We start from the raw sequence: 26372 nt of genomic DNA, 5'->3' as shown, positions 1-26372 counted from the left end.
TCCCTATTCAGCTGAATTCCTGAGACCAGACGAAATCCAGGCCTCCTACTCCTCCGCCATCTTGCTCCTCCTCCTTCAGTTTGTTTCTTAAGAGTCTCTTATGGTTTGTCTCCCTCTCCAGTTTCGTCTTGTTTCATTTTTTCCTCTCTTCCCCTATGATCCTCTGCCTTGTTTCTAAATTCTGCATATCACTGAGGTGATAATTGTCTTTCTCTAATTGATTTATTTCTTTTAGCATAATACCGTCTAGTTAGAGTCACATCATTGTAAATGGCAAGATTTCATTTTCTGATGGTTGTGTAACATTCCATCATTCATATATATATATATATATAATTTATATATTTATATGCCACATCTTCTTTATCCATTCATTTCTCAGTGGACATCTGGGCTCTTTGCATAGTTTAGCTATTGTGGACATTGCTGCTATAAACATCGGGGTGTAGGTGCCCCTTTGGATCACTACATTTGTATCTTTGGGATAAATACTCAGTAGTGCAATTCCTGGGTCATAGGGTAGCTCTGTTTTCAACTTTTTGAGTAACCTCCATACTCTTTTCCAGAGTGGCTGCACCAGCTTGCATTCCCACCAAGAGTAGAGGAGGGTTCCCCTTTCTCCGCATCCTCGCCAACATCTGTTGTTTCCTGACTTGTTAATTTTAGCAATTCTGACTGATGTGAGGTGGTATCTCATTGAGGTTTTTTTTTTTTTTAAAGATTTTATTTATTTATTCATGAGAGACAGACAGAGAGAGAGAGAGAGAGAGAGAGAGAGAGAAGCAGGCTCCCCACTGAGCAGGGAGCCCGATGCGGGACTCGATCCCAGGACCCTGGGATCATGACCTGAGCCGAAGGCAGACGCTTAACCATCTGAGCCACCCAGGCGCCCCTCTCATTGAGGTTTTGATTTGGATTTCCCTGATGCCGAGCAATATTGAGCACTTTTTCATGTGTCTGTTGGCCATTTGGATGTCTTCTTTGGAGAAATGTCTGTGTCCTCTGCCCAATTCTTGATTGGATTATTTGCCCTTCGGGTGTTGAGTTTGATTAGTTCTTTATAGATTTTGGATACTAGCCCTTTATCTGATATGTAATTTGCAAATATCTTCTCCCATTCTGTTGGTTGTCTTTTAGTTTTGATGACTGTTTCCTTTGCTGTGTTTGCTTAGCATTTCTGGAAACATTCTGTTTGTAGTCACACTAATCTCTGTTAAACTTACCTGATTTCCTTTTTTATTTACATTTGGGCCATTCGTGTGGGGATGCTCCTTTGTAATTATCTTTTTTTATTGTTGCTATTACAATCCGTCACCATGCAAAGTTACTACAGTATTATGGACTCCTTTTCCTTTGCTGTACTTTTCATCCCCATGTCTTATTTATTTTATAACTGGAAGCTTGTACCTCTTAATCCCCTTGACTTACTTTGCCTAAGCCACAACCCTTCTACCTTCTGGCATCCACCAGTTTGTTCTCTGTGTTTATGATTCTATTTCTGTTTTTGCATGTTTTTTAGATTCCCCATATGAGTAAAATCGTATGGTATGTGTCCTTCTCTGTCTCACTTATCTCACTTAGCATAATACCCTTTAGGTCTGTTCATATTGTCACAAATGGCAGGATTTTATTCTCTTTTTGGATGTATAATATTCCAGTGTGTGTGTGTGTGTGTGTGTGTGTGTGTGTGTGTGTGTGTGTCACATCTTTATCCATTCATGTCACAATGGGTGCTTGGTTTGCTTCTGTATCTTGTAAATAAGGCTGCAATAAACATAGGGGTGCATATATCTTTTTTCAAATTAGTGTTTTGTTTTCTTTGGATGAATATCCAGATGTGGAATTACTAGATCATCTGGTAGTTCTGTTTTTAATTTTTGAGGAACCTCTGTAGTATTTCTTGTTTTTGTTGTTGTTTGTTTTGTTTTTATCATGGCTGCACCATTTTACATTCTCACCAATAGTACACAAGTGTTCCTTTTTCTCTGCGTCCTAAACAACCCTTGTCATTTCCTGTCTTTGACACTAGCCATTCTTACAGGTGTGAGGTGGTATCTCTTTGTAGTTTTGATTTGTATTTCCTTGATGATGAATGATGTTGAGCAAATTTTCATGTGTCTGTTGGCCATCTGGATGTCTTCTTTGGAAAAATGTCTCTTCAGGTCCTCTACCCATTTTTAACCAGATTACAGTGTGTGTGTGTGCATGCGCGCGTGCGTGTGTGTGTGTGTGTGTTCAGTTGTGTATTTTGGATATTAAGCCCTTATCAAGTACATCATTTGCAAGTGTCTTTTCCAATTTAGTAGGTTTGTTTTTTTTTTTTTGTTTTGTTGATAGTTTCTTTCTCTGTGCAAAAGCTTTTTAGTTTCATCTACTCCAAATTGATAGTTTTTGCTTTTGTTTCCCTTGCCTAGGGAGACAAATCCAGAAAAATATGGTAAGGCCAATGTCCAATAGTTTACTGCCTATGTTTTCTTTTAATTGTGTATGGCTTCAGGTCTTACATTTAGGTCCTTAATCCATTTTGACTTTATTTTTGTATGTGGTGTAAGAAAATGCTCCAGATTTATCCCTTTGCATGTAGCTGTCCAGTTTTTCAGCACCATTTATTGAAGGGACTGTCTTTTCCCCGGTGTGTACTCTTGTCTCCCTTGTCATAGATTAATTGCCTTAGATGCATGGGCTTACCTCTGAGCTCTATTCTATTCCATTGATCTGTGTGTCTGATTTTCTGCTGGTACCATACTATCTTGATTATTATAGATTTGTAGTTTAGTTTGAAATCTGGGATTGTGGTGCCTCCATCTTTGTTCTTCTTTCTCAAGATTGCTTTGGCTATTTGGAGTCTTTTGTGGTTCCATACAAATTTTAGGATTATTTGTTCTAGTCCTGTGAAAAATACTATTGATATTTTGATGGGGATTGCACTGACTCTGTAGATTGCTTTGAATATTTTGGACCTTTTAGCAATATTAATTCTTCTAATCCATGAACATGATATATCTTTCCACTTATTTGTGTTGTTTTCAATTTCTTTCATCAGCATCTTACCGTTTTCAGCATACAGATCTTTCACCTCCTTGGTTCAATTTATTTTTAAGTATTTTTTGATGCAATTGTAAATGGGACTTTTTACCATTTTAACAAAGGTTTGTGGAAATGGATTGAGGACATGTAGTTATAATTTCTTCCCAATGCAAGTATTTATGAAGATGGCTTAAGCAAAGGGCTATCGGCAAATATTCATCTTAATGAATATATGTAGGTAGAGGTTGGACCTGGACCACTACCTGGGTAGCTATCATGTCATTAAGAGGTCATGGAATAGTAAATCCTAAGGACATGAGTTTTAATATCATCCTTATCACTTACTACATATGCAGGTTTGGGAAAGTTATTAGAATCAGTCTTATCATCCATGTAATATTACCTTTTAGGGCTGTGAGGATTTGAGAGAATATATGGAAAATCCTCAGCCCTGCATTCAGCACCTTCTACTTTTATTATAACTAGCCTATTCATATAAGGAAGGGAGAGCGTTGGTTAAGAAGCAGTTACATAAATCATTAAGGTAAGCATAAAAGCATGGTGAGTCAAAGCACCACTACCATCTCCTTTAATTATTTGTTTGCTTGGTGTTATATTATGCTGTATTATATGTTTTGACATAGGTTGCAGTAATGGAGCTACACAAACCACATGTTAGTGACCACTTTTTTTTTTTAAGTAGTGAAAAACAGCTTGGAACGTAACTGTCTGAGGGGACACTGAAAGAAATATAAGGCGATTTCAGTGTCTTGTCTAGAGTGGGCATCAGGAATTATAACAATCAGAAAAGGAGTACAGATGAATGCAAGAAAGGGGAGACAGCGTTTGGCTGTTTAATGGTTTCAGTTGTAAATAAGTGAACTTCTTTTCCTAGTTTAGGCTTAGAGATTGGTTTTCCATTTTCCTGTGATTTCCTCCACGTATATTCTTTCTGTAATAAAGCCGGCTTGTCAAGTCTTACAATATTTTCTTAGAGGAAGGTAAATAAATGGAAGTGAATGAAGAAGAGAAAGCCTGCCAAGTAATTTATCCCTATTCCCATCAGGGCTCTAATGTAATTTGGTTGATAGAAATCTTATTAAGTTCAATAGAGTCATATGATATTTGATTTCAAATAGGAATGCTATTTAAATAGAAGCTTAGGAAAGTACAGTATCCTTATACTTTGAGACACTCTCTGGAAACTTGGTGTTTGATGAGGGAGTCACATTTGAAGTTCTGCTCCTAAAGGGAAATAAGCCCATGCTAGGAATAGACTGGTATCATGAGAATATTGCTTCTATCCATCTCTGAAATATTTAATTATGTTGTGAGTCTGTAAGGAAAATTGTATGAAAATAAACTAGGGAAAAAATGCTAGGGCAAATTTACAGAATAAAAGCGTCTAATGATGACAGTTTACCAAATGATTAAAGGCATACTAGTTTGTTTTTTTCTGGGCTTACCTATTGATTTAGAATGGAGACTTTTTAAAATTCACAATCATTTCTGCATTCACAAACTCTCATTAAGAGTGTAATTTATGCCACATATTGTATTGGGCCTTGTTGGCAGATAGATATGGTATTAGGTCAACTCAGGTTGTAGATACATTATATGTTACTGAAAGTGATAGTTAAGAATAAAATGTGGTAAGTTCTGTGACAGAGATAAACACAGAGTTATTGAATACATAGGGTACTTCCTAATTGTGGTGCTAGGGAATCTGTAAATTTTAATAAGAAAAGGGATTGCCAATTTGGAAAGACCGTAGTCCTTAGGCAAGTGAAGTAGAGATGCTTGATTCCAGTAAAGTATGGTCTGGAAATAGAGAATAAGTCGTTTGCCTGAAGCAAATTTTGTATAACTGGAGTAGAGTTTGTGGTGAGAGATGTAGAAGTAAGTCTGGAGAGATAAGCAGGGACTAGATCTTGAAGAGTCATTCCTCACCCATCATTGCCACCATCACCCACTGTTCAGGTAGTTCATGGATTGCACTGGAGTGAGGGAGGGGTTGGCTAGGAGATGTCACACTCAAGTAGAAAGGAATCAATTGGGGAACAGTGTGAAGGAAAGATTTTGATTAGATTTCAGAGACGTTCAGGTGAAGAGGAAGAGAAAGTAATCAAGAATAGTTTCCAAGGTTCTGATTTGGGCAACAGGACAGCAAATGTGCCATTTCCTGATCTGGGGCAAATGGGAAGAGAAGCACCTCTTAGGGGAAGATTGTGGCTTCATTTTTAAACGTGTTGTGATTGTGGTATTTATGGCACATCCACATGGATATACTCAGAATGTATTCAGAATGGATATGTGGTGCTCAGGACAGAGATAAAGCAATTTATATAAATCCCGTGGCCTTCAGCATCCATGCTTGAAGCGGTGGGTGTGGAGGACATAATACAGAGGGGAAGACAAAAGCTGGAGGACAGTTAAGAAAGAAGTAAACACTGAAAGACACTGAGATGTGGTCACAGGCACAAGAGGAGAGCGAAGAGAGAGTGATAACCATCAATGAAATGTAGAAAGCCTTAAGTACAGAGAGCATTCAAAGGTTGGAATGTTTTTGAGAGATCATGTAAGATCAGGCCTAAAAACTATGGATTGGGAAAAGCACAACAGAATTCCTGGTTATCTTGGAAAGGCCACTTGCTATGGACAGGAAGGGCAGAATTCTGAAGCCAATCTTTTATAGAGAAAGTAGGCAAAGAGAGAAATCAACTGTAGACAACTCTTCCAAGAAGTTGACACTTGGAATGTGATGTAGGACGAAATAAGAGGTTTTTTGTTTTGTTTTGTTTTGTTTTGTTTTTAAGTTGGTTGGTTTTGAGAGCTTCGCACATGTTTAAATGTTGTAGGAATAAGGATTCTGAAGTGGTTACAATTTAAGCAGGGAAATCAATAGCAAATGGTATTTAAGGCCTTTTATTCTTGTGAAAATAAATGTTCTAGTGATCAGAATTTATGTAAACCTGGGATGAGTTCAGCATTTCAACATAATTCATATTTAATATTGTCTTTCCGCTGGAAACATGTTTTTTTAATAAACTGAAGTGGTACATCTTTACAAAAAAATCCCCCTTCCCTTAAAAAGAAAAAGAAAAAAGGAGAAAAAAATCAGTATGGCTTAATTATAAGAGAAAATAGCATGAAACTAGGAGCATTCCTCTTACTGATATTCCCTCAGTTCATCAGATGTTGTATCAGTCAATATCCAGGCAAGACACAGATGGCACATTGATATTGTAAAATTTGAGATTGTTTTAATAAAGGGGTTATTTATAGGGAAATAGTATGCAGAAAGAAACCACAACAGATAGTAAAAGCAGGAGCTGTTATCCCCCATAGACCAAAGGATGTGAGGGGGGGAAGATTTGTCTTAACCTGGAGTCAAAGAGAGCCGCTTGATACAAGGTGGGGGAATAGCTGCCCAGGGTGATCTCACAGCCTCTTCCATCCACGTCCCCTCTTGCTGGTTCTACATGTCAGCCAAGCCCAAGGAGAAGCTAGAGGACAAAGAAGCATGTGGATGTGTCCTTTATAGTTCAGCTTCCTGGATCCTGAGCAGAGAGAGAAGATGCAGAAAGTTTCAGGAGAGGCCCATGGAAGCTATCCATCAGTGATGGATGTGACTGTGGAAAAGATAGGGAAGTGGACGAGATCGGGTATGTTCAGGGTGGGATGTGCAAGACTGTTGAATCACAGACCCGTACCTCTGAAACAAATAATACATTATATGTTAAAAAAGAAGAAGAAGAAGAAGACGATAGCAGGAGGGGAAGAATGAAGGGGGGGGAATCGGAGGGGGAGACGAACCATGAGAGACGATGGACTCTGAAAAACAAACTGAGGGTTCTAGAGGGAAGGGGTGTGGGACGTGGGTTAGCCTGGTGGTGGGTATTAAGGAGGGCACGTTCTGCGTGGAGCACTGGGTGTTATACGCAAATAATGAATCGTGGAACACTACATCAAAAACTAATGATGTAATGTATGGTGATTAACATAATAAAAAATGTACTGTTGGGCAAAAAATGATAGGGAAGTGGATAGTCTACCCACTTCCTTTTTTTTTTTTTTGACACAGTTAGAGAGAGAGAGCACAAGCAGGGGGAGCTGCCGAGGGAGAAGCAGGCTTCCCGCGGAGCAGGGAGCCCAATGCAGGGCTCCATCCAGGACCCTGAGATCATGACCTGAGCCAGAGGCAGCCATTTAACCAACTGAGCCACCCAGGCGCCCTCTACCCACTTTCTAACTTTATATTCCAATAGTAGTCAATGTGTCTTATGAAGTTGATTGCCATTTGGAAGATTTAGCATGGGCCATGCTGCTCAGATTTGTGGATCCGCCTTTATCATCAATATTTTTATTATTAGCCTTTCAGTATGTTAGCTGTGACCCCAGCATCCTATGGTGCTTCTCAATGATAGTATAAAGATCATCCCTCTGCATTTGACAGCTTCTTACAAAAATGTTCCTCAGCTTATTCAACATTAAAATCATGGTGACTGTCTTTTTCCCAGGGATACTGAAGAATTGGGTGAATATGGTTAATTGTATAATGCACATAAAAATTATTCTTCTTTCCCCCTTAAATCGTTTTTGTAGTTTTATAAAAATTATTTAAACTGCTAAGATATTTCAGCAAGAGTAGTAGTTGGTTTTAGTTTAAGGATAGAGGAGTAAATATCCATCCTGCTCCGTGCTAGGTATGGGCATGCCTTGAAAGGCTGATAGCCTTCATTCTAAGGGTAGAAGACCATGGTCACTCTGCTCTTAGAAAGGCTGGACTGCATGCATTAGTTTTCATCTTAATAGTAAATGGATACACATCCCTAGACACATGTACTTTACTTCTGTGTGTATTTTGTATGCAGCAACAATAATTTATAAAGGAATTTTGTTTTAGGAAAGTAATGCCAATGAACCCTTCAGGAATTGCTTGTTTAATGTATCGTCAGTACCTGAGTGAATGAGGTAAAAGCTACAGAATGTTCTGTGTTACTTGGCCATACCTCTAGGATGACAGATTGAAATAAGTGTTTTTATAGACATTAAACCATAATGTTTGAATATGGTGAAAGTAGATATTGTCCAGGGAAATTTTGAAATCTGAGTTTCCTATAAATTTTATATATAGATTATTTGGAGGACTTTTGGAATTTTTCTTTGTCGTATATGTAGTAATGATGAAGGGGAAAAAGAAAGTAATGGTTTGGTTAATTTTCCTATATTCAGTACAATGCCCTTTGCTGTATGGGTTTCAATAAATACTACTTGCTATTCATAATTTATTTGCCACCTACTTTCAGAAGGAAATTGATAAATATTTATTAACTTTAATGTTATACTATTTTAAATGCCATAGAAACTAAGATTTTAGTTTTAAATTTCATAAAATGTCTAATTTTTAACTCTTAATTGTAAACTTTCTCAAAAAGGGAAAAGTAAGGCTTTTTATAAATTGAAACCATTTATTTTGATACATATTTTTTATGTGTTCCAATACTATTTGGGCCAAAGCTGAGGATTTATACCACTTACAAGTTAGAGCTCTTCGTGGTATAGTCAACTTAAAATAAGCTATCAGTCACACTGGAAATTGGGTGATGGAATATGGATGGATTAGTATTTTCAAGAGTAGAAGTGTTTGAAATAATGTTTCTACAGTAGATGAGTATTATCTATCAGCTTTGTATACAAATTTCAACATACTATATTATTTAAAACCTTAAAACTTGGGGCACCTGGGTGGCTCAATCGGTTAAGGGTCCAACACTTGGTTTCAGCTCAGGTTGTGATCTCAGGGTCGTGAGATCAAGCCCCAATATCGGGCTCTGTGCTCAGCACGGAGTCAGCCTGAGATTATGTCTCTTTCTCTGCCCCTCCCACTTGTGTTCTCTCTCTCTCAAATAAATAAATCTTAAAAAATTTTTTTTAAAAAACCTTAAAAATATTATATGCTCTCTCAGCCCCTTGCAATGCAAAACAATGATAAACATGTGTATATATACACAAATACACACACATGTATATGTACATGAATATATAGATGCATGTATATGTGCATATATTCATTTTTTACAAACACCTCTTCATCTATAAGAGTTGGAAGTTTATTCTATTTCCTAGTTTACTTGGTTTGTAATATCATTTATCCTGTCAATGTAGATCCTAAAATTATTTAACCTTTTGCAAAAGCTTAAAGATCATTTCTTCTAGAACCTTAGCCATTTCTGCAGTCTGGTTTCGGCCATGGTTTTTAAGTTTTTCTGCACTACCTCCTTACACAAACTCCCCAGTGAAAGGCAAACTACTCTACTCTGTTCTAATGTCCAACTTATTGATTCCCCATTTATAGATTTTGTTCCCACCCTGCTAAATAGCTTACTAGAAACATGAAAATTCAAAACATCTCAAGACTCTACTCTTTCAGTCTTTACAAACTTTCATGCACTAAAGGAACCTCTTATTTTTATAATACTTTTCTGTACTGATGCTTTACCAATGAAGTCTGGCCTTATGGCATTTCTTTTTATTATTATTTTGAACTGTTAACTGCTTTCATATTGTCATTTTGCTTTAATTGCTGTATATGTTCTGGTCACTCTTTTTTTTTCTGGTCACTCTTTCTGAAGTGTTCCCCTGCGCTCTCCAGTTGAAGTGCTAAGCATAGAGTCTTACACGTAGCTGCAGCTCCATAATATTTACTGGTGGGAACTGAAGTTCTTTTTCTTTATTTTATTTTAATATGTTATATTAGTCACCATACATTACATCACTAGTTTTTGATGTAGCGTTCCATGATTCATTGTTTGCATACAACACCCAGTGCTCCATGCAGTACATGCCCTCTTTAATACCCATCACCGGGCTAACCCATCCCCCCACCCCCCTCCCCTCTAGAACCCTGTTTGTTTCTCAGAGTCCATCATCTCTCATGGTTCACCTCTCCCTCCAATTTCCCCCCCTTCATTTTTCCCTTCCTTCTCCTAATGTCCTCCCTGCTATTCCTTATGTTCCACAAATAAGTGAAACCGTATGATAATTGATTTTCTCTGCTTGACTTATTTCACTGAGCATAATCTCCTCCAGTCCCATCCATGTTGATATAAAAGTTGGGTATTCATCCTTTCTGATGGCTGAGTAATATTCTAGCACTGCAGGATTATTCAATGAAAAGCACTGCTTTAATTTTCAGAGCTAGCATTTTTAATCAATGGAAAGACACACTCTTAAAAACATTTTATGTCCACTTGAAAATTAATTTTGATAGAAAGCTGACAAACTGTGTCAATAACCTATACTAACTCAAAGAACTCCTGCCCCTAAATATACTTAAAGAAAAAAAATCATGATAATACTGACAAAATTTGTGTAAGACCCATCCATGGGGATATTTATTCCTGAGTCTTCTAAAATATCAATTTAGCTTGAGAAGTTTGAACTTGCCCTTATTCTAGAAGCAACTTCCCAGGTCAATCCTTTTTTGAAAACTTCTAGCAGCAGGCTTGGATTAAAATATTCAAATAAGATATTGTACTCGACACCATTAGGTAAGTCAGAGAAAAGCAGAACCATTCTTGTTGAACTTGGGTTAAGCACCACAAAGCCCTCACTGTTCACTGCTGCCCTCTGCTTACCTCTGCAGAACCCTAGGACTCAAATAATATCATTATTATTTCATGCTTTTGAAATCTATCCAGAATCCCTGACAAGAGGGTGCAATGGGTCCATGCTTCGATATTCCCTCTATTCCAAACGTAGCAATGCTAGATGGAAGAGCTATCACATAAAAAGGCTTAGAGACATGACAAATAGCAGCGTGGGACAAGACTGGAGTAGAACCAGAGAAGAGAGACCAGGCCTGAAACCTAAGCCTGCTGGTTTCTAGCTTCTCAAGCACATAGGAGATGGGAGATGCCTCATGGCAACCTGGAATGAAGGCTTCTGGTTCGGCTCTAACTTGTAAAAAGAGCTTAATTATTATTACTGCTTTACAGGAAATTATAGTCCTAATGAGACAAGAAAACGAGAGGGAGGAAGACAAAAATAATTTCAGGACTAAGAGTAGCATCTGGGGGAGGTCAAGTACTTGGCACGACTAGATTGCTATGGAAATGTCAGTACCCTTGGTTAGCATCGGTAAAGTCATTTTTCTGAAACAGCTCATCTTACAAGCAAGACTTACACTCGTCTCTTGAAGTCAGGCTGACAAGAGACTGTGGAATTAGTAAAATGCACCATGCTAGTAAGGCACAGAGTCATAGTACATTGAGCAGCACTGACCTACATCATGTACCTGGTGACCACCCGGGACTGAACAGCCATGTAGAAATTGATGAACATTCAAGTAATGGTCATTTCAGTTGCATATAATGGCAGGGACATTAAGGGAACAACAGAAGCACAGGGAGCTTGACCTTGAAATGAAAGTTTATTCTAGTCTAAAATTAATTCGGACTACATAGTATACACAGTGTGTTGTAGACATACACACCTGTCTAACAGTACATAGTGCACAGGTGGGAAATGATTCTATCAACAAACTTCTTTTTGAAGAATCAAAAAAACAATAATATATAATTTAAATGTAGGACTAGGGGGCACCTGGGTGGCTCAGTCATTAAGCATCTGCCTTCAGCTCAGGTCATAATCCCAGGGTCCTGGGATCGAGCCCCACGTCCGGCTCCCTGCTCCGCGGGAAGCCTGCTTCTCCCTCTGCCACTCCCCCTGCTTGTGTTCCCTCTCTCGCTATGTCTCTCTGTCAAATAAATAAATAAAATCTTAAAAAAAATAAACGTAGGACTAGAAAGATGAGGAATGATACAATCTTATTATTATTAGACAATCTTTGTCTTATTTCATTAGAAGAAATTCATTTAAAAAATGATGATTTCCGCCCCCCCCCCCAGCCAATGGGAGCTGTTCTGATGGTGCATTGATGTGCACTTCTTCTAATAGCTGTATCCCAGTTCATGAGCGCTGTGATGGTTTGGCCAACTGCATGGATTTCCAGCTTGATGAGTCCAGCTGCTCAGGTATTCTATTTCCATTAAAATATTCTTTACAATATAAGCCAGTAACTTAAACCTGTAGATGATAAAAATATCATGAACCTTTAAATAATTGCCATGTATGGAATAACTGAATTTCTATTATTGGTTTGGGTCAGGAAGAATATTAACATTGCTACCCATATTAAAAAACATAAATATAAAATATAATGAATGCAATGCTTATTCTATATAAATGATGTCCCCAAATAAAGAAAAATCAAACACTTAATTTTAAGTTACTATAACTTAAAGTTATTAGTATTTGATAATCTCTTTGATGCAAATTGCTGGGTTTCTAAAATAAGGAAATAATCTAACATGTTATTGATTTTTAATTATAATTTTCCCCACTTCTTTATAAGACTTCCCTATTTGCATGATCTAGTCATGTTTAAAAGTCAATTTATTAAGCTTTAGACTGACTTTTAAACATTTTCTCTCCTGACCCTGGAATATTTATCAGAGCTGATAATGTATGTTTGTGATTATACTTTTATCAAAACTGCTTTAAAATTCTCTAATTTATTATAGCCCATTGTTAACATCTCTTCTGGGTAATTGAACTTTTATTTCATGCAGGAGATATATGAAATAATAGGTAGGGGCAATATAAATCTCTCACAACTAAATGATAATATAAATTGGTAATAAAAGTTATATTCAATCATATTTTCTAAATTAATTGGAGATATTTAATATCAAAACTAGATGAGAATATATTCTTTGTATCTTACAAGAGAGCAGACTCTTATGAGATAAGTGACAAAAGCATGATAATTATAATCAAATCACAGTGCAAAAAAGTCCTATTTTTTATGCTGCCGAAATGAATACTCACAGAGTCCTGAATTATATGAGTACAAAAGGAAATCAAGAAGCGAGCAAATCTGGTCCCATAAAATATGCAAAGATGAATGCTCTCTGGCATTATTTCTGTACCAGGCATGCCTATACATCAGATTGATACCCGAAAGGAAATGGTTTCACTTTCTTTTCAGAATAAGAAAGATATTAACGAGATAGTTTCATTCTTTGAAACTATTAAGACAAAGGACTGATATCCAGTAACCAAATTTATTTGCATAAAGGTGAGATTTTGTTCAGGATAGTCCTCTATGAGAACAAATATATCATAACATGGTATGGTTTATTGTCTGATTTTACATATTTTACCTTTAAAACTATGGTCAGAAAAACAGAAGACTGGCCATTCATCCTGAGTGACTGACAACCTGGAGGTAATAATAGAGAGCACATTCTGTTTGCCCCATCTAGTTTAGTCATTCACCAATTCATTCACAGTTTATTTACAAAATATACATCATACTACCCCAGCTACTGGGCTACAGTAATATAAAGAACTAGTGAAACAGTTTTCAGAAATAAAATCCACATTATAGTTTTTGTTCTCTATTTATATTTTCTTGCTGTTTAGTTTGTCAAACAAATACGATGAAGTCAATGCTTCTGTGTTTAAGAATGCCATCTCGGCTTAATCCACACTGAGAGGTATCAGTGCCCATGACACCTTCCTCTATCTTTCCAAACATCATATCCCTTTACGAATGGCATTTCATAGACTTTATGGGCCCAATCCTGACAGCATCCAGTAATGTCTCTGGTCACACAGCAGGTGGTGAGCATCTGGTCTCCCCTCATTTGAGGTTTAAGTCATTCATGGGAACATTGACCTCAGGCCCTGTGTAAGTGTTGCAGGTTAAGTATATTTCAATGAGGCCTGTGTGTTCCCAAGTTATGTTAGAAAGGCATATTATTTTCAGGTTTTGGTTGCTTACGCAACAGAAAATTATTGAACAGAATGTGTCTAGCTTCATTTAAACTGAGAGTCTTTTTCCAGTTATATGTAGTAGTAGAGGTTAATGAAAGTTATGTTAAGGTGATACCGTAATTATGATAACCATCCTTTGAAGGAGAATGAGGAAAGGCATTAAAAATATAAAGTTGTAGGGGCTCCTGGGTGGCTCAGTCAGACTTCAGCTCAGGTCATGATCCTGGGGTCCTGGGATCAAGCCCCACGTCAGGCTCCCTGCTCAGCGGGGAGTCTGCTTCTTCCTCTCCCTCTGCCCCTCCCTTTCACACTCATGCTCATTCTCTCTCTCAAATAAATAAATAAAATCTTTGAAAAAAAGTAGGATGGAATATTATGAATACAATTTAATATATTATTTAATAATAAAAATGGTAATGCCTAATAATGTTTCAGAAGGTTTTATTTTTTTTTATTAAGTGTTTTTAATTTTAATTCCAGTAGACTCGACATACAGTGTTACAGTAGTTTCGGGCGTACAATATGGTGATTCAGCACTGCTATGCATTACTCCGTGCTCACCTTGATAAGTATGCTCTTCGTCCCCTTCACCTATTTCATCCATCCCCCTCCACCTCCCTTTTGCTCTATTTTAAATGAATACCTTCAGTTAAAGTTATTATTATTTTTTTTTCAACAAGAACATTTTTTACTTGAAGCATACACCAAACCAAAGCACTATAGAGCTATGCCAAATTTCTAAGCCATAGGCCAATCTTCCCTGCAGTCCCTGTGCTGGGATTTCACGATAAAGAGAACAGTGTGTGCCCGCTGGGTATTTGGTTTACTGCACCAAACAATTTGGTTTTCTGGAAGACTCTTAGATCCATACAGCTCCTGAAACTACAGGCAAGTTATTATATGTGTATATTTAATCCATGCCAGTGCATAAATACTGCACCATTCAGAGAAGTTCATGATCATAATCTCAGGAACAGCAAGGGGCTATATAGAAATTCTAACCTGAATAGCCGATCATTTGACATTTTTAGACTGACAGGCTTTGGAGTTAGAGGACTGGAATTTGGTGCAATATCTGCTGCTCCCTTGCTATGAGCTTGAGCAAATTATATTATTAACCAGTTTCATCCTCTGTGAAAAATGATCTATATGGGTACCCCACATAATGTTATGAGGATTAAATGAGGTAATGCCAGTAAAACTCTTAGGACAGTCTTGATACAGAGCAGGTCTTCAGTAAATGATAGTGGTAATGGTGCTCAAAATGGTAGAGGGGAAAAGGAAAGGAAAGGAAAAGCTGGAGAGAGCATTGGTAATAGAAATTAGGTTTCATGGGCAATTTAAAGAATTCCCAAATATAGGGAGCTGGCTGAAAACAATTACTTAATAACATTATGCATACCACTCACTAGTATAGAAATATTACAAATACATTTCATTTTATCCTCTCAGCAGCCCTAGAAGGCAAGGTGATAGATATAATTCTTACTTTAAACACGAGAAAGCTTATACTTAAAGTACTTAGCCCAAAGTTAGACGACGCATTAACTGAGCCAGGTGTCAATGAGGGAAAACCAGGACTTGTGTGACTGTCAGACTTCTCAGCAGTCCACCATGCAGTAGCTGTCCCTTCCCAGGCCTCCAGAGACTTTGAAAGAGACCGCACACACACACACACACACACACACACACACACACACACACACTCATACACACTCACACAGGTAGGCATCCAGTTTATATGTGTTCCTGCTTTTCCAGAGTGATGCACCAGAGTGGACCTGAACTTGAACTCTTCATAGAATGCTATTGCTACGTGATACTGACCTCCAGATACATGGTCATAATAACCAATGCAAGAGGATACAAGGCAGTGAGGCACTGATGTGGCTAAGGAGCCTGGGAACTCATGCCAGTTCTAATATCCACCCCATAGGTCCTGACTTGCCATTTGAGAACTATCTACTTATCTCTGGAAAGTATTTTTTTTAATATTTTATTTATTTATTTGAGAGAGAGAGAGAGATAGAGCATGAGATGGAGGAGGGTCAGAGGGAGCAGCAGACTCCCCGCCGAGCAGGGAGCCCGATGCGGGACTCCATCCCAGGACTCCAGGATCATGACCTGAGCTGAAGGCAGATGCTTAACCGACTGAGCCACCCAGATGTCCATCTCCTGGAAGTATTTAATCTCTTCATTGCTAACTAGTCATAGACATCTCCCTCCCCATTTCAGCTATTCCATGCTTTAAATTGTTTTGAGTAAAGTAAAGGTGAAAATATATTGTACTGGGTCTTTCCATCTTATGGTTAAAGAACCTGGGTTTAAGCAGAAACTGAAAAGAACTCGTTGTGGAGGTAATCTACAAAGCGTCTCTCCTCCAAAACACCATGTTTTACTCCTTGCTCTGGCCAGTGCTTCCTTTCCACTGTGCTCCATTATCCAGTGTAATAAAATGCATATTTAAATTTCCATAGCATTATTTTGATGTAGAGCAAGCCTATGTTTTACTCTCAGCCATCAAGGTAAATATTAATGTCCCCAGGAAAAAAAATGTGCAGCTGTGTGTATTTTGATGTTCTGCAGTATCAGACACTTTACAGTTTTTCTTATAAAAACAAAGCCCTTGTGTGAGGAAGACTAAAATTGTACTTAAGACCAAACATAACCATAAAATGGTTTATCTAAAGGTTTGTAGCTATTTATGCTTTATCATGTTGGTGGGCTATTTTTCGTCAAACCAGATAATTTCTTGTTTAGGAAGAAAATTTGACATCTGTTCTGTTCAGCCAAGCATGCCCGGAAGCCTGAGGGGTGTAGCTGCACCCCCATCTTTAGTACCACTCTCCCGGGTTGTAATTACATAGGGAAGGGGAGATATGGAAACTGCAGTTGACCCTTAAGCAGCGCAGGTTCGAGCTGTGTGGCCCCACTTACATGCAGAGTTTTAACGGGACGGTACTGGAAATGCAGCTTCTCTCCCTTAACGATTTTCCGAAGAGCATTTTTTTTTCTCTCTAGCTTACTTTATTGCAGAAATACAGCATATAATACACATCACATACAAAAGATATGTTCACCGACTGTTTATGTTATCAGTAAGTCAACAGCAGGTGATTGGTAGTTAACTTTGGAGGGAGTTAAAAGTTGTCTGTGAATTGTTAACCATGCGAGGGTCAGTGCCCCAAACCTCCACGTTGTTTAGGGGCCAACTATGTCCCTGGGGGAGCATATTACTGGACACCTTTGAGAACAAAAAGGACACCAGACACATATGGTATATTGCAAATGTGTTTCCACACTGCAGCCTCCCTCCTTCCCTATTTTTCCTCTTTCCTACTGTCTCTTCCTCCCCATTCCCAGTGTTCAGTGACTGGCTCCACAATCTGACTTTCTCTAGTTGCCCTTCAAAGTTTTCCTCCAAGGAATATTTTCCTACATGAAATTTTTGTTTCTCCTTATTACTTTTCTACTATTGTTCATTATCATCATCGTTTCTTTGCCCAAGTAAATTGTTTCTCTCTCTGCTAAGGTTAGTCTGCTCCTGTAAAGACAAAGACTGTATATTTGTGACCCCATGACACCTAAAAAATGATCTCAAGTGATTTTTGAGGGGCAAGCCTGAAAAGTGATGACAGCTGAAAGGCAGAGGGAGAAACCCAAAGCTTCAAATCCGTGCCCTAGCCTGTGTTTTATCTGGGCTTCAGACCTGCAAATAATATTGCCCAAGGAATGCTTCTACTTGGATGTCCCCTTAGGCACTTAAAACACCAGCATCTTTCCCTATAAATTCTCCCTTTCCCACAGTTCCCCCAGTTCAGTGAATGAAACCACCAACTAGCCAGGGGCCAGCCAGAAAATTGCACATCACCCTTGATTCTTCCAAAAAACCACCAGGATGTTTCAATCCTAACATTTAAATACCTTATAAATCCCCACAATTCTCAACCTCCTACCCCACCTCTTTCATTTAGGCAACCACCATTTCTTACTGGATTATTACAAAAAGCTCTTAATTGGGCTCCTGAATTTTAGTCTTAGCCCTTCTGTTGACTTTACATACTGGATCCAGAATAGTCTTTTTAAAGCATGAAATATCCATTTAGTTTCTTAAAATTCTGGCCTCCGAGGTTAAAGTTTAAACTCCTCACTAAGCCTATGTGATCTGGCCCCTGTGTGTCTCTGACCTTCTCCCATACTCTCTTCATATTATCAGTCCAGCCAGGCTGAACTTCCTTCAGATCCTCAAACACTCTCTTCTTGGGCCTCTGAGTCTTTATGATTATTTACACACACACACACACACACACACACACACACACACACACACACACACACACACTTGCCCACATGAATGCCCTGATTTTCTTCTGGAAAACTTTTCCTTATTCCCCAAATTTGATTTAGGTGCTCTTCTTGGTACTCCCATCATCCTTGTTACATCCATTCCAAATTATATTACTTTTAATATCGCATTTTAATTCCCTAGTCACTTTTTTGGTTTTGCATTTTCCATGAAGCTGGAAGATCAATGAGAGCAAAGACCATAACTGTATCTTTTTTAGATCAGTATTTCTTAAGCATGTGCTGTGAGCTAGGTGTTTTCTAACATTCTCAACAACTCTGTGAGAGAGGTACTATTTTTAACCCTGTTTGACAGAGAAGAACCAGAGGCACAGAGACACTAACTAGCTTATCTTCTATTATACAGCTAATTAAGTTGAGTTGAGATTCTTCCTCAGGCAGTCTGACTCTGGTGCCTGCAGCTTTAATCATTTTGTAAACTACCTGTATTATTTATTGTTATATATCCAGTGCCTAGCCTAGTGCCAGACATTAACAGATGCTCAGAAAAGATGTGTTGAGTTACAAATTTCCACCAAGTATTGGAGTTAAGACAGCCCAACCAGGGGGGAATGGTATTCTGCAAGAGATACCATTGATATCCTGCAAGAGAGGAGGTGTCCAAAAAAAGCCAAGAAAAGCAATTTGGGGATTGAGTAGGGAAACCAAGAGGTCTTAGAAGATCAGGATGGATGTGTGAGGATCCAAGGAGACTGTAAAGAACCCTGAAGAGCTAAAGGCACTAACCACTTCAGAGTCATACCTATGTGACAATATCTAGCTTCTCTTTATTCTATAAGCAAACCACCTTTGAAAATAAATGTTGATGCTAACCTAGAAGTGGGGAGTGATACAAGCAGCAAGAGAGCAGGGCCAGGGCAATGAAGGTCGATTTGAGCTACGCTGATGTCTGTCATGGATGCAAAGGTAGGACATGCACGTGCATGAGTGACATTTTACCAAAGAAGACAAGGTCACCCGTGGAAAGCACTGTCTGTCATGATAGTGACTACTGTGTGGAACTGAAGACAATAAATGTTGCATTAAATAACAAATTTCAGTATAATCACAAATATGTCATGCAGACATGTTCTAAATAAGAAGATTTTACTTAATCCAGGGGAGGAAAAAAAGTCTTCTCTTGTGGTCAACCACTCAGGCATGTGAAGAGAAGGAACACATCAAGGGCAGCAAGGGCCACTGAACAAATTTGTGGGGCACAGGGGAGTAGCCTAGGAGAATTCTTGTGCTTTTAGCAAGTAGGAAGCAATTTATTCTCAGTGGCTAGATTTAATGCAGTGATTAACAATAATATGTCCTTGTCCTTCCTAATAATATTTACAATTAACGGTGGGTTTTGTGATGCTTCTTTTTAGAGTGCCCATTTGGTTACTGCAGAAATGGTGGGAATTGTGTAGTGGAGAAGAATGGTCCTGTGTGTCGGTAAGGAGCATTGTCTACTTTTTCTTTGAATAGTTATTGCCATTGGCTTACTTATTTTTCTCAAAGCTGATACAATACAACACCAATGAACACAAGGTTATTGAGGCGAAAATAGTGGATAATGGCCTTTTTTGCATTTGTCTGTCTGAGTAAGAGAAAGGAAGATGCGAGTATATTTTAGAAAAAAGATTGCAATTATTTAACATGATTTTATGTCTTAACATTTTATATTATACAGGACATAGTTTTAATACTCATTCGTTCTTATTTTTAATATTTATATCAGGTTATAAAAAGATTTTTTATGTGGGTGTCATCCTATTTCAGATGAACTTAGTGTCTGTTATTTCCTTATTCCCTTTTTATTTCACATTTCATATTTCTCTTTTCTAATGACAAAGGATAACATTAATTCATAAATAAGACCTTTTTCTAGTTTATGCAGTGGATGTTTATGAGTAGCCAAAGTTAAGGTACAGATAAGGAATACATTTGCATACTTAAAGCAAAAATATACAAAAACAGTCCTTGTGATTTCTTTGGGGAATTTTTTATATTGCATATCAAAGATTGCTTGATTTTTTCCCTCACCCTTTAGGGAATTGTGCAAAACAGTTTCATAAATTCCAAAGGAAATGATGCATAGTCCATCATATTTGTTTTTATGACTTTTTAATCTAGCAGACCAATGGATGTAGTGCTTTGCTTATTAGAGAACGGATTGTAGGTTGATACTCAAGTCATAACAAAACACATAGAAGTATCTGGAAAACACTGATTGATATTTGTTTAAATACTTATATCCTTCTGAGTCAACACTTGTATTTTAGGAAAAGTTGTTTATCCCTTTAAAAGCAAAAATCTCTATCAATTAACACAACAAAACATTTTTATGATGAGATATGTTTAGACACTGTTTTAACATTGTTGAAAGAGAATATTAATGGGTTTCTCTAAGTGTTTTGTCTATTTCATTACATAATTTATTTCACAACATCTCAACAAAATTATACTTTCCCCTGTACCAGTTTCCATGGAAATTAATTTGTCACAAACTGTAAGTTGATGGAAAGACAGATGCATAGTATTAATTTCTAAAAATCTCCTGAAAGAAGTTGAGAATGATGCCATAAATAATGTCTATCGAATGTCAGCTGAGTGGATAATGTTGTTTAGTGTCAGCTATTTACAGTAAGGAGGTTTGCGTTTTTGTCTTCTCTAGCACTGGCAAGAAGGCTGTCCGGATTGTAGCTAGTCTCAGCTAAGCAAACAGAGTTTTGCGTTCTTGGCAATGTCCTCTGGTACTTAAATAAACTTTAAAAATGGAAATACAGATGGTGACATCTGAAATGCGTCTCTCTCACATGAGAAAACTCTAACATGCAGTGGGAGGATTAAGAGGCAAAGGGACCAGAGGAAGGAAATCAATGCAGCAAAATGTAGAAAGAAATTCATTAATCAAACATTTTAAAATAGCATTTTTGATAGTAAATAATACTTTTCAAATAGTGGAATAACTAATCACCACCAGTATAAACAAATGTTTGGAATTGGTGTTCTTTTCAACATAGGTGTGAAAAATGACTTGAGGTTTTTTTCATATTATAATATGGTATTTTCTTCATTCAACCTCTAATTACTTTAAAACCGTGAAGTGCAAAAGTAACCATATGTATATTATAATAAACTTTTAGAAGGCATTACAGCAGTGTATCAGGCAAAAAGTAGAAACCCCAACATCTAAATCCCACTCTGTATTATTACGGTTTCTGTCCACCTAAATATGGTTTCCCTTTCACCAGCACATGTACACACATAAGCACACATTTGTTTCTTACAGAAATATGAATTATACTTTACACATTCACTTTGCACCTTGTTTATGTTTTTTTTTATTTTCTCTTTGTTAAATATTGTGCTGTTGTTCCATGTCGGTACATATGGCTCTAGAGCCATCACTTCCCAGCTGTGCAGTGTTGAGCAAATTTCTCAATCTAATGTGTCCAGCTCCTTGTCTGGCAAACTGGAGAAGATAACAGCACCTACTTCATAGGGTGGTTGTGAGACTAGAAGGGGTTAACATATGTGAGACACTCGGTACCATGTCTGACATACAGAAGATACTATAGGAAAGCTTAGCCATCGGAATATTATATCATCCCTTTTTATGCTGTGTAGTCTGCAATATTTAATGTAGGGTCCGTCATTTTAAGTAACCTCATTAATCCTATTAATGGCTGTTTAGTTTCTTTCTTTAATATTTGCTTTCACAAATAATCTTGCAACATCCATCCTTTGACTTGTACTTGCACAATTCTTTAAGCACAACATATCTTACTGAAATGCAAAATAACAATGTAAATTATCTCTAGTTGCATTTAGTATCAAATTCATTTCCAATGGAATTTTGTGTCATCTGTCACACAGGTATTCTTTTTTGGATTTAAGGTTAAATGAGGGTGGCTTTAGAATGCAAAGTTTTAGAGTAAATATAAAGCACTATGGAAAGATGTTGGCTTTATGTCAAACCCCTGTCATTCCCAAGTGTGAGAATTCAAGGTCTCTGTCACTCAAAGAGGTAAGGACAGAACCAAAGCCCATCTCTTAGCCTGGCATTGTGAATATAAGAACTTCATGGTATCAAAAAGGTGGCCTATCACCAGAGCCTTTGGGTTTTCTCTTGGGATCTAAGATGCCTTGAGAAAGGATCTTCAGTTTTCACCTGTGATCCTAGAGAAGAGAGACTTAAAAAGAAAAAAAAAAAGGAAAAGGTCATTTAGGTTGTTGGAAGTTTATAATTATCCACAAGCATAAAAACTACTAGGTAAACCATGGTTTTCCATTACTTGAGGACCAACACCATATCTGAGGGCTGAAGAAGCAAATCATGAGCCAAAATAGGGAAAAATTATTCCTCACCTAAGGAGGCTTGCTTATTATATTACTTTGATATACCAATCTGTTTCTTTGAAAAACAGATTGAGCTATGTAATATAAATTCCAAAGGGCAGGAAAGAGGTTACAAAGAAAAAAAAATCAATTCATCAAGGCTAAAAGAAAGAAATAGGAAACAGTATATCAAATTAATGCATATATAATTATCTGTATATACATATATAGATAAATTTATTGTATATTTCATAGATATGTATGTTAGTGAAGGTAGGCAGAAAAATATCAAAGCTTGGGTTAATTTATAGATTTTTGAATACAATTTATCAACAGCTACCCTATCCCACTAGATTCCACATTCTTAAATTCACTTGCCAATAAGACACCAAAGTTCATTTGGGTGTCTCATGGGCATTACAGATTAGACATGTCCAAAAAGACCTGTTGCCTGGGCAGGGCATATTCTCTTTCTCTCAGATTTGCACACACTGTTCCCTCTACTTAGAATTTTATTTTTCTACCTTACTTGCCCCAAAGATGCCTTTTAATCCTTTAGATCCAATATAAATGGCAATTTTTCTGGGAAGCCTTTCCCAGACCAACTAGAGAGAATGCCTCACTCCTCCTTCTGGGCTCCTCTATTGCTTCCCTCATTCTGTTATTTTACAAGTATTAGTTTTACTAAACTACCTATTGAAACCTGTCCTATCCTATGAAGAAATATATTTCCAATTAAAACTTTATTCTTTATGACTATCAAAAGTTATTTTCAGTTTTTACTAGTTTTCTTCATAAGGACAACTCTTGGACAATTACAGTCACTGAAAATAAAAAAAAAACTATGTTCATATTTTTGGTGCAGAAAAGATTGAAAACATAATCAAAGGCTTCTAAGTATAAACTATTTTAAATTAGGATAAATATTTGCTAGAAAGGGGTCAAAATATCAGGTTAAGGAGGAAAATGGTCAATTGGAATTTCTAAATGTTAAAGACAGAGTACGTGGGCAACATTTTGAAGACGATTGTCCTAGAAAATAAGAATCATATTTTCCACACCTTTTCATGGCTAGGACCGAAACACACACTTGACATTGTAAGAGCTATTTGAATAATACACTGAATGAAGTATAAATGAATGAACACAAATGGAAAGTCCTGAAATTTCAAGGAAGAGTATCAGTACTTTTAAATATGTTCCTAAAATGTATTAAGATATGAGCAAATGACCTACCATACTCCAAACTGCCAATCACAAAGGAAACGTTGGGTACTTTGTAGGCAGCAAGCAGTGTATTGAGTGAGCATATGATATGCTCATAATACTAAAAACAAAAAATCACTCCAGTTTGTAGGACAGAACGGATACCAAAATAGAAAAATATTCATTAAAGAAACTCTACTTTGCTACAGTGACAGGAGAGGGTGCTCTTAAACTAGGAATCTTATAAACTACCTCAACTCTTCAACCCTGGCCTTGAAATGAAGAGATAAGTGCAATTTTCCTTCTATAAAAAGCCACTGTTTAAAATAAAATTCAGCTTATGAACACTCTCCTTCTCCCCATCAAAAACGAAACAAAACAAACAAAAACAAAGGAACATGAAGCCAAAAAGAAAGTACTCCAAGACCCTGACTCCAAACTGAATTAAATATTAATTCAGTTAAATTTAGGGAAATGGGGGGGATGGGGAGTAAAAGTTAATTGAGGTTTTAAAGTCAAAGTACAATTGGATAACAAAACAGTAAGAATCAAATAAGAATTGATTGAAGTCAGGAGGGAAATGAAATAGAAAAGAAAGAATAAATTATAACCATTCTCCCAAGACAGGATAGATTCAAGTTAAATCTTTTAAAGAATTCTGGACAAAGTTCGGGAAATAACCAAGGGAACAAAAAGGAGATAAAGTACATAATTCAAAGAGAAAGTAGTTGAAGTGGAAGATAAAGAACATATATATAATTGGAGTCCCTAAAGAGGAAAATAAAACAATGGAATTGAACTAATATTTAAAACTGTAATCCAAGAAAACTTTGAGAAATGAAAGAAGAATGAATTTACATGATGAAAGGGCCAGAAATTACCTGGGAAATTTGACACAAAGCCAGGAACTCCAAGACATATCCTAATAATAATATGGGACTTCAAAATGAAGAAAAATATACTCCTTCAAGAATGGGAGGGACAGGTGTTTTGCCTAATATTATCTCTCTACACACACACATCCTCATGGCCTCTAGGGAAAAAGACCAAATAATTAGTTTAGTATTAGACTTCTGAAAGGAAAGAAACAAAGAAACCCATTGTGATTGTCTTCAGAGTTGCAAAAAAAGTTTTGACAAAATTCAGTTATCATTCCTGATATTTTTTTAAAAGGCAATAAGGAAAATATGAATTGGTATCCAACTGATATAAATCCTTCTTAAATTCAGCATCTTACTTGATAGAGAATTATGAGAGACATTACCATTAAGATTGGGAACAAAGGCACACATGACCCCTGTCTTCACTGATATTTCATATCAAATGAGAGGTAGTAGGCAATACAATTTGACCAAAAATTAAAAAAAGCATAAGAATTAATAAAGGGGACTGGGTGGCTCAGTCAGCTGAGCGTCTGACTCTTGATTTCGGTTCAGGTCGTGATCTCAGAGTCATGGGATCGAGCCCCACGTTGGACTCCGAGCTCAGGGTGGAGTCTGCTTGAGAGTCTCTCTCTGTCTCAAAAAAAAAAAAAAAGAATTAATAAAGAAGTTAAATTATCATGATAGTATCTCAGGAGAACCCTAGGGAATTAATCATAAAAGGTTATTAAAAAATTAAAAACAATTCAGTAAGTAAGGTTGGGGGACATAAAATTAGCATTCAGAGACAACTGTGTATGTACACAAACAAAACTAGAGGGGCAAAGGAAAAGAAAACGTATTCACAATAAAAACAAAAAAGATAAAATATTTAGGAATAAATTTAATAAAACCACACCTCTATGATAAAAACAATCCCCAGACTTGAACAAGTAGAAGCATATTTTCTCTTCTGAAGAGCTGGCTCAAAATAGAAAGGATCTTAGTTCTTCCTAGGTTAATCCATATATTTAATGCAATTCCAACAAAAATACCCACAAGCTTTTTGTGGGGTTAAACAATTAGATATTAAAGTTCATATGGAAAATGAACACAGGACTGGCTGGTTAAACACGGAAAAACATAATCTATTAGGGGCTGAGGAGCCCTACTAGTTTAATGGAATACAGCTCTTATTGTTAAAGCAATGTGGTACAGACACTTGAAAGACATTTCAGGTGAATGAAATAGAACATCTAGAAATATATTCAAGTGCATATGAATATTTAGTAAATGACAAAAATGGCATCTCAAATCACTGGACAGGTTGGACTTTTTAACAAGAAATGTCAGAACAACTAGTTAGCTATTTGGAAAAAGATAAAATTAGAACCATACATCACACCATACACACATAAAAATAATCTTCAGGTGGGGCAGAATGCAAGGTGAAACCATAAAAATACTAGAGAAATACATGGTAAATTTCTCTATACTCTGGATGTAAGAAAATGCTTTTTTCAATGACTCAAGACCAAATGCAACAGAAGACAAAACCGATAAATTTACATAAAAATTTGATTAAAAATAAGATTTTGCCTGGTACAAAAATACCATAAGCAATATCAAAAGGCAAATGGCAACCTGAAAGGAAATGCTTATCTCATAAATCTCAGAAAAAGGAAATATCCCTTATAGTTAAAGAACTATTTCAAGATATGGGAAAAGACCAAACATCATATTAAAAAAACTGATAAT

At 36.9% G+C, this 26372-nt stretch overlaps 1 protein-coding gene across 1 annotated transcript in view; it reads left to right on the top strand.

Annotated features, from left to right (window-relative positions):
• MALRD1 (MAM and LDL receptor class A domain containing 1) overlaps nucleotides 1-26372 on the top strand; it is a gene marked incomplete at its 5' end in the record, with an annotated part of 844763 nt that overhangs the window by 702004 nt on the left and 116387 nt on the right. Inside the window, 2 exons of the mRNA XM_073885547.1 lie at nucleotides 11940-12065; nucleotides 19593-19659. Coding sequence (XP_073741648.1) covers nucleotides 11940-12065; nucleotides 19593-19659 — 193 coding nt within the window. The remainder of the gene's footprint in view (nucleotides 1-11939; nucleotides 12066-19592; nucleotides 19660-26372) is intronic.

Source organism: Callorhinus ursinus, unplaced genomic scaffold (assembly GCF_003265705.2).
Source record: "Callorhinus ursinus isolate GAN/ISIS: 27379988/994484 unplaced genomic scaffold, GSC_fseal_2.0 scaffold63, whole genome shotgun sequence".
Lineage (NCBI taxonomy): Eukaryota > Metazoa > Chordata > Mammalia > Carnivora > Otariidae > Callorhinus > Callorhinus ursinus.
Note: the sequence above shows the minus strand (reverse complement) of the source record. Positions and strands in the feature narration are given on the sequence as shown.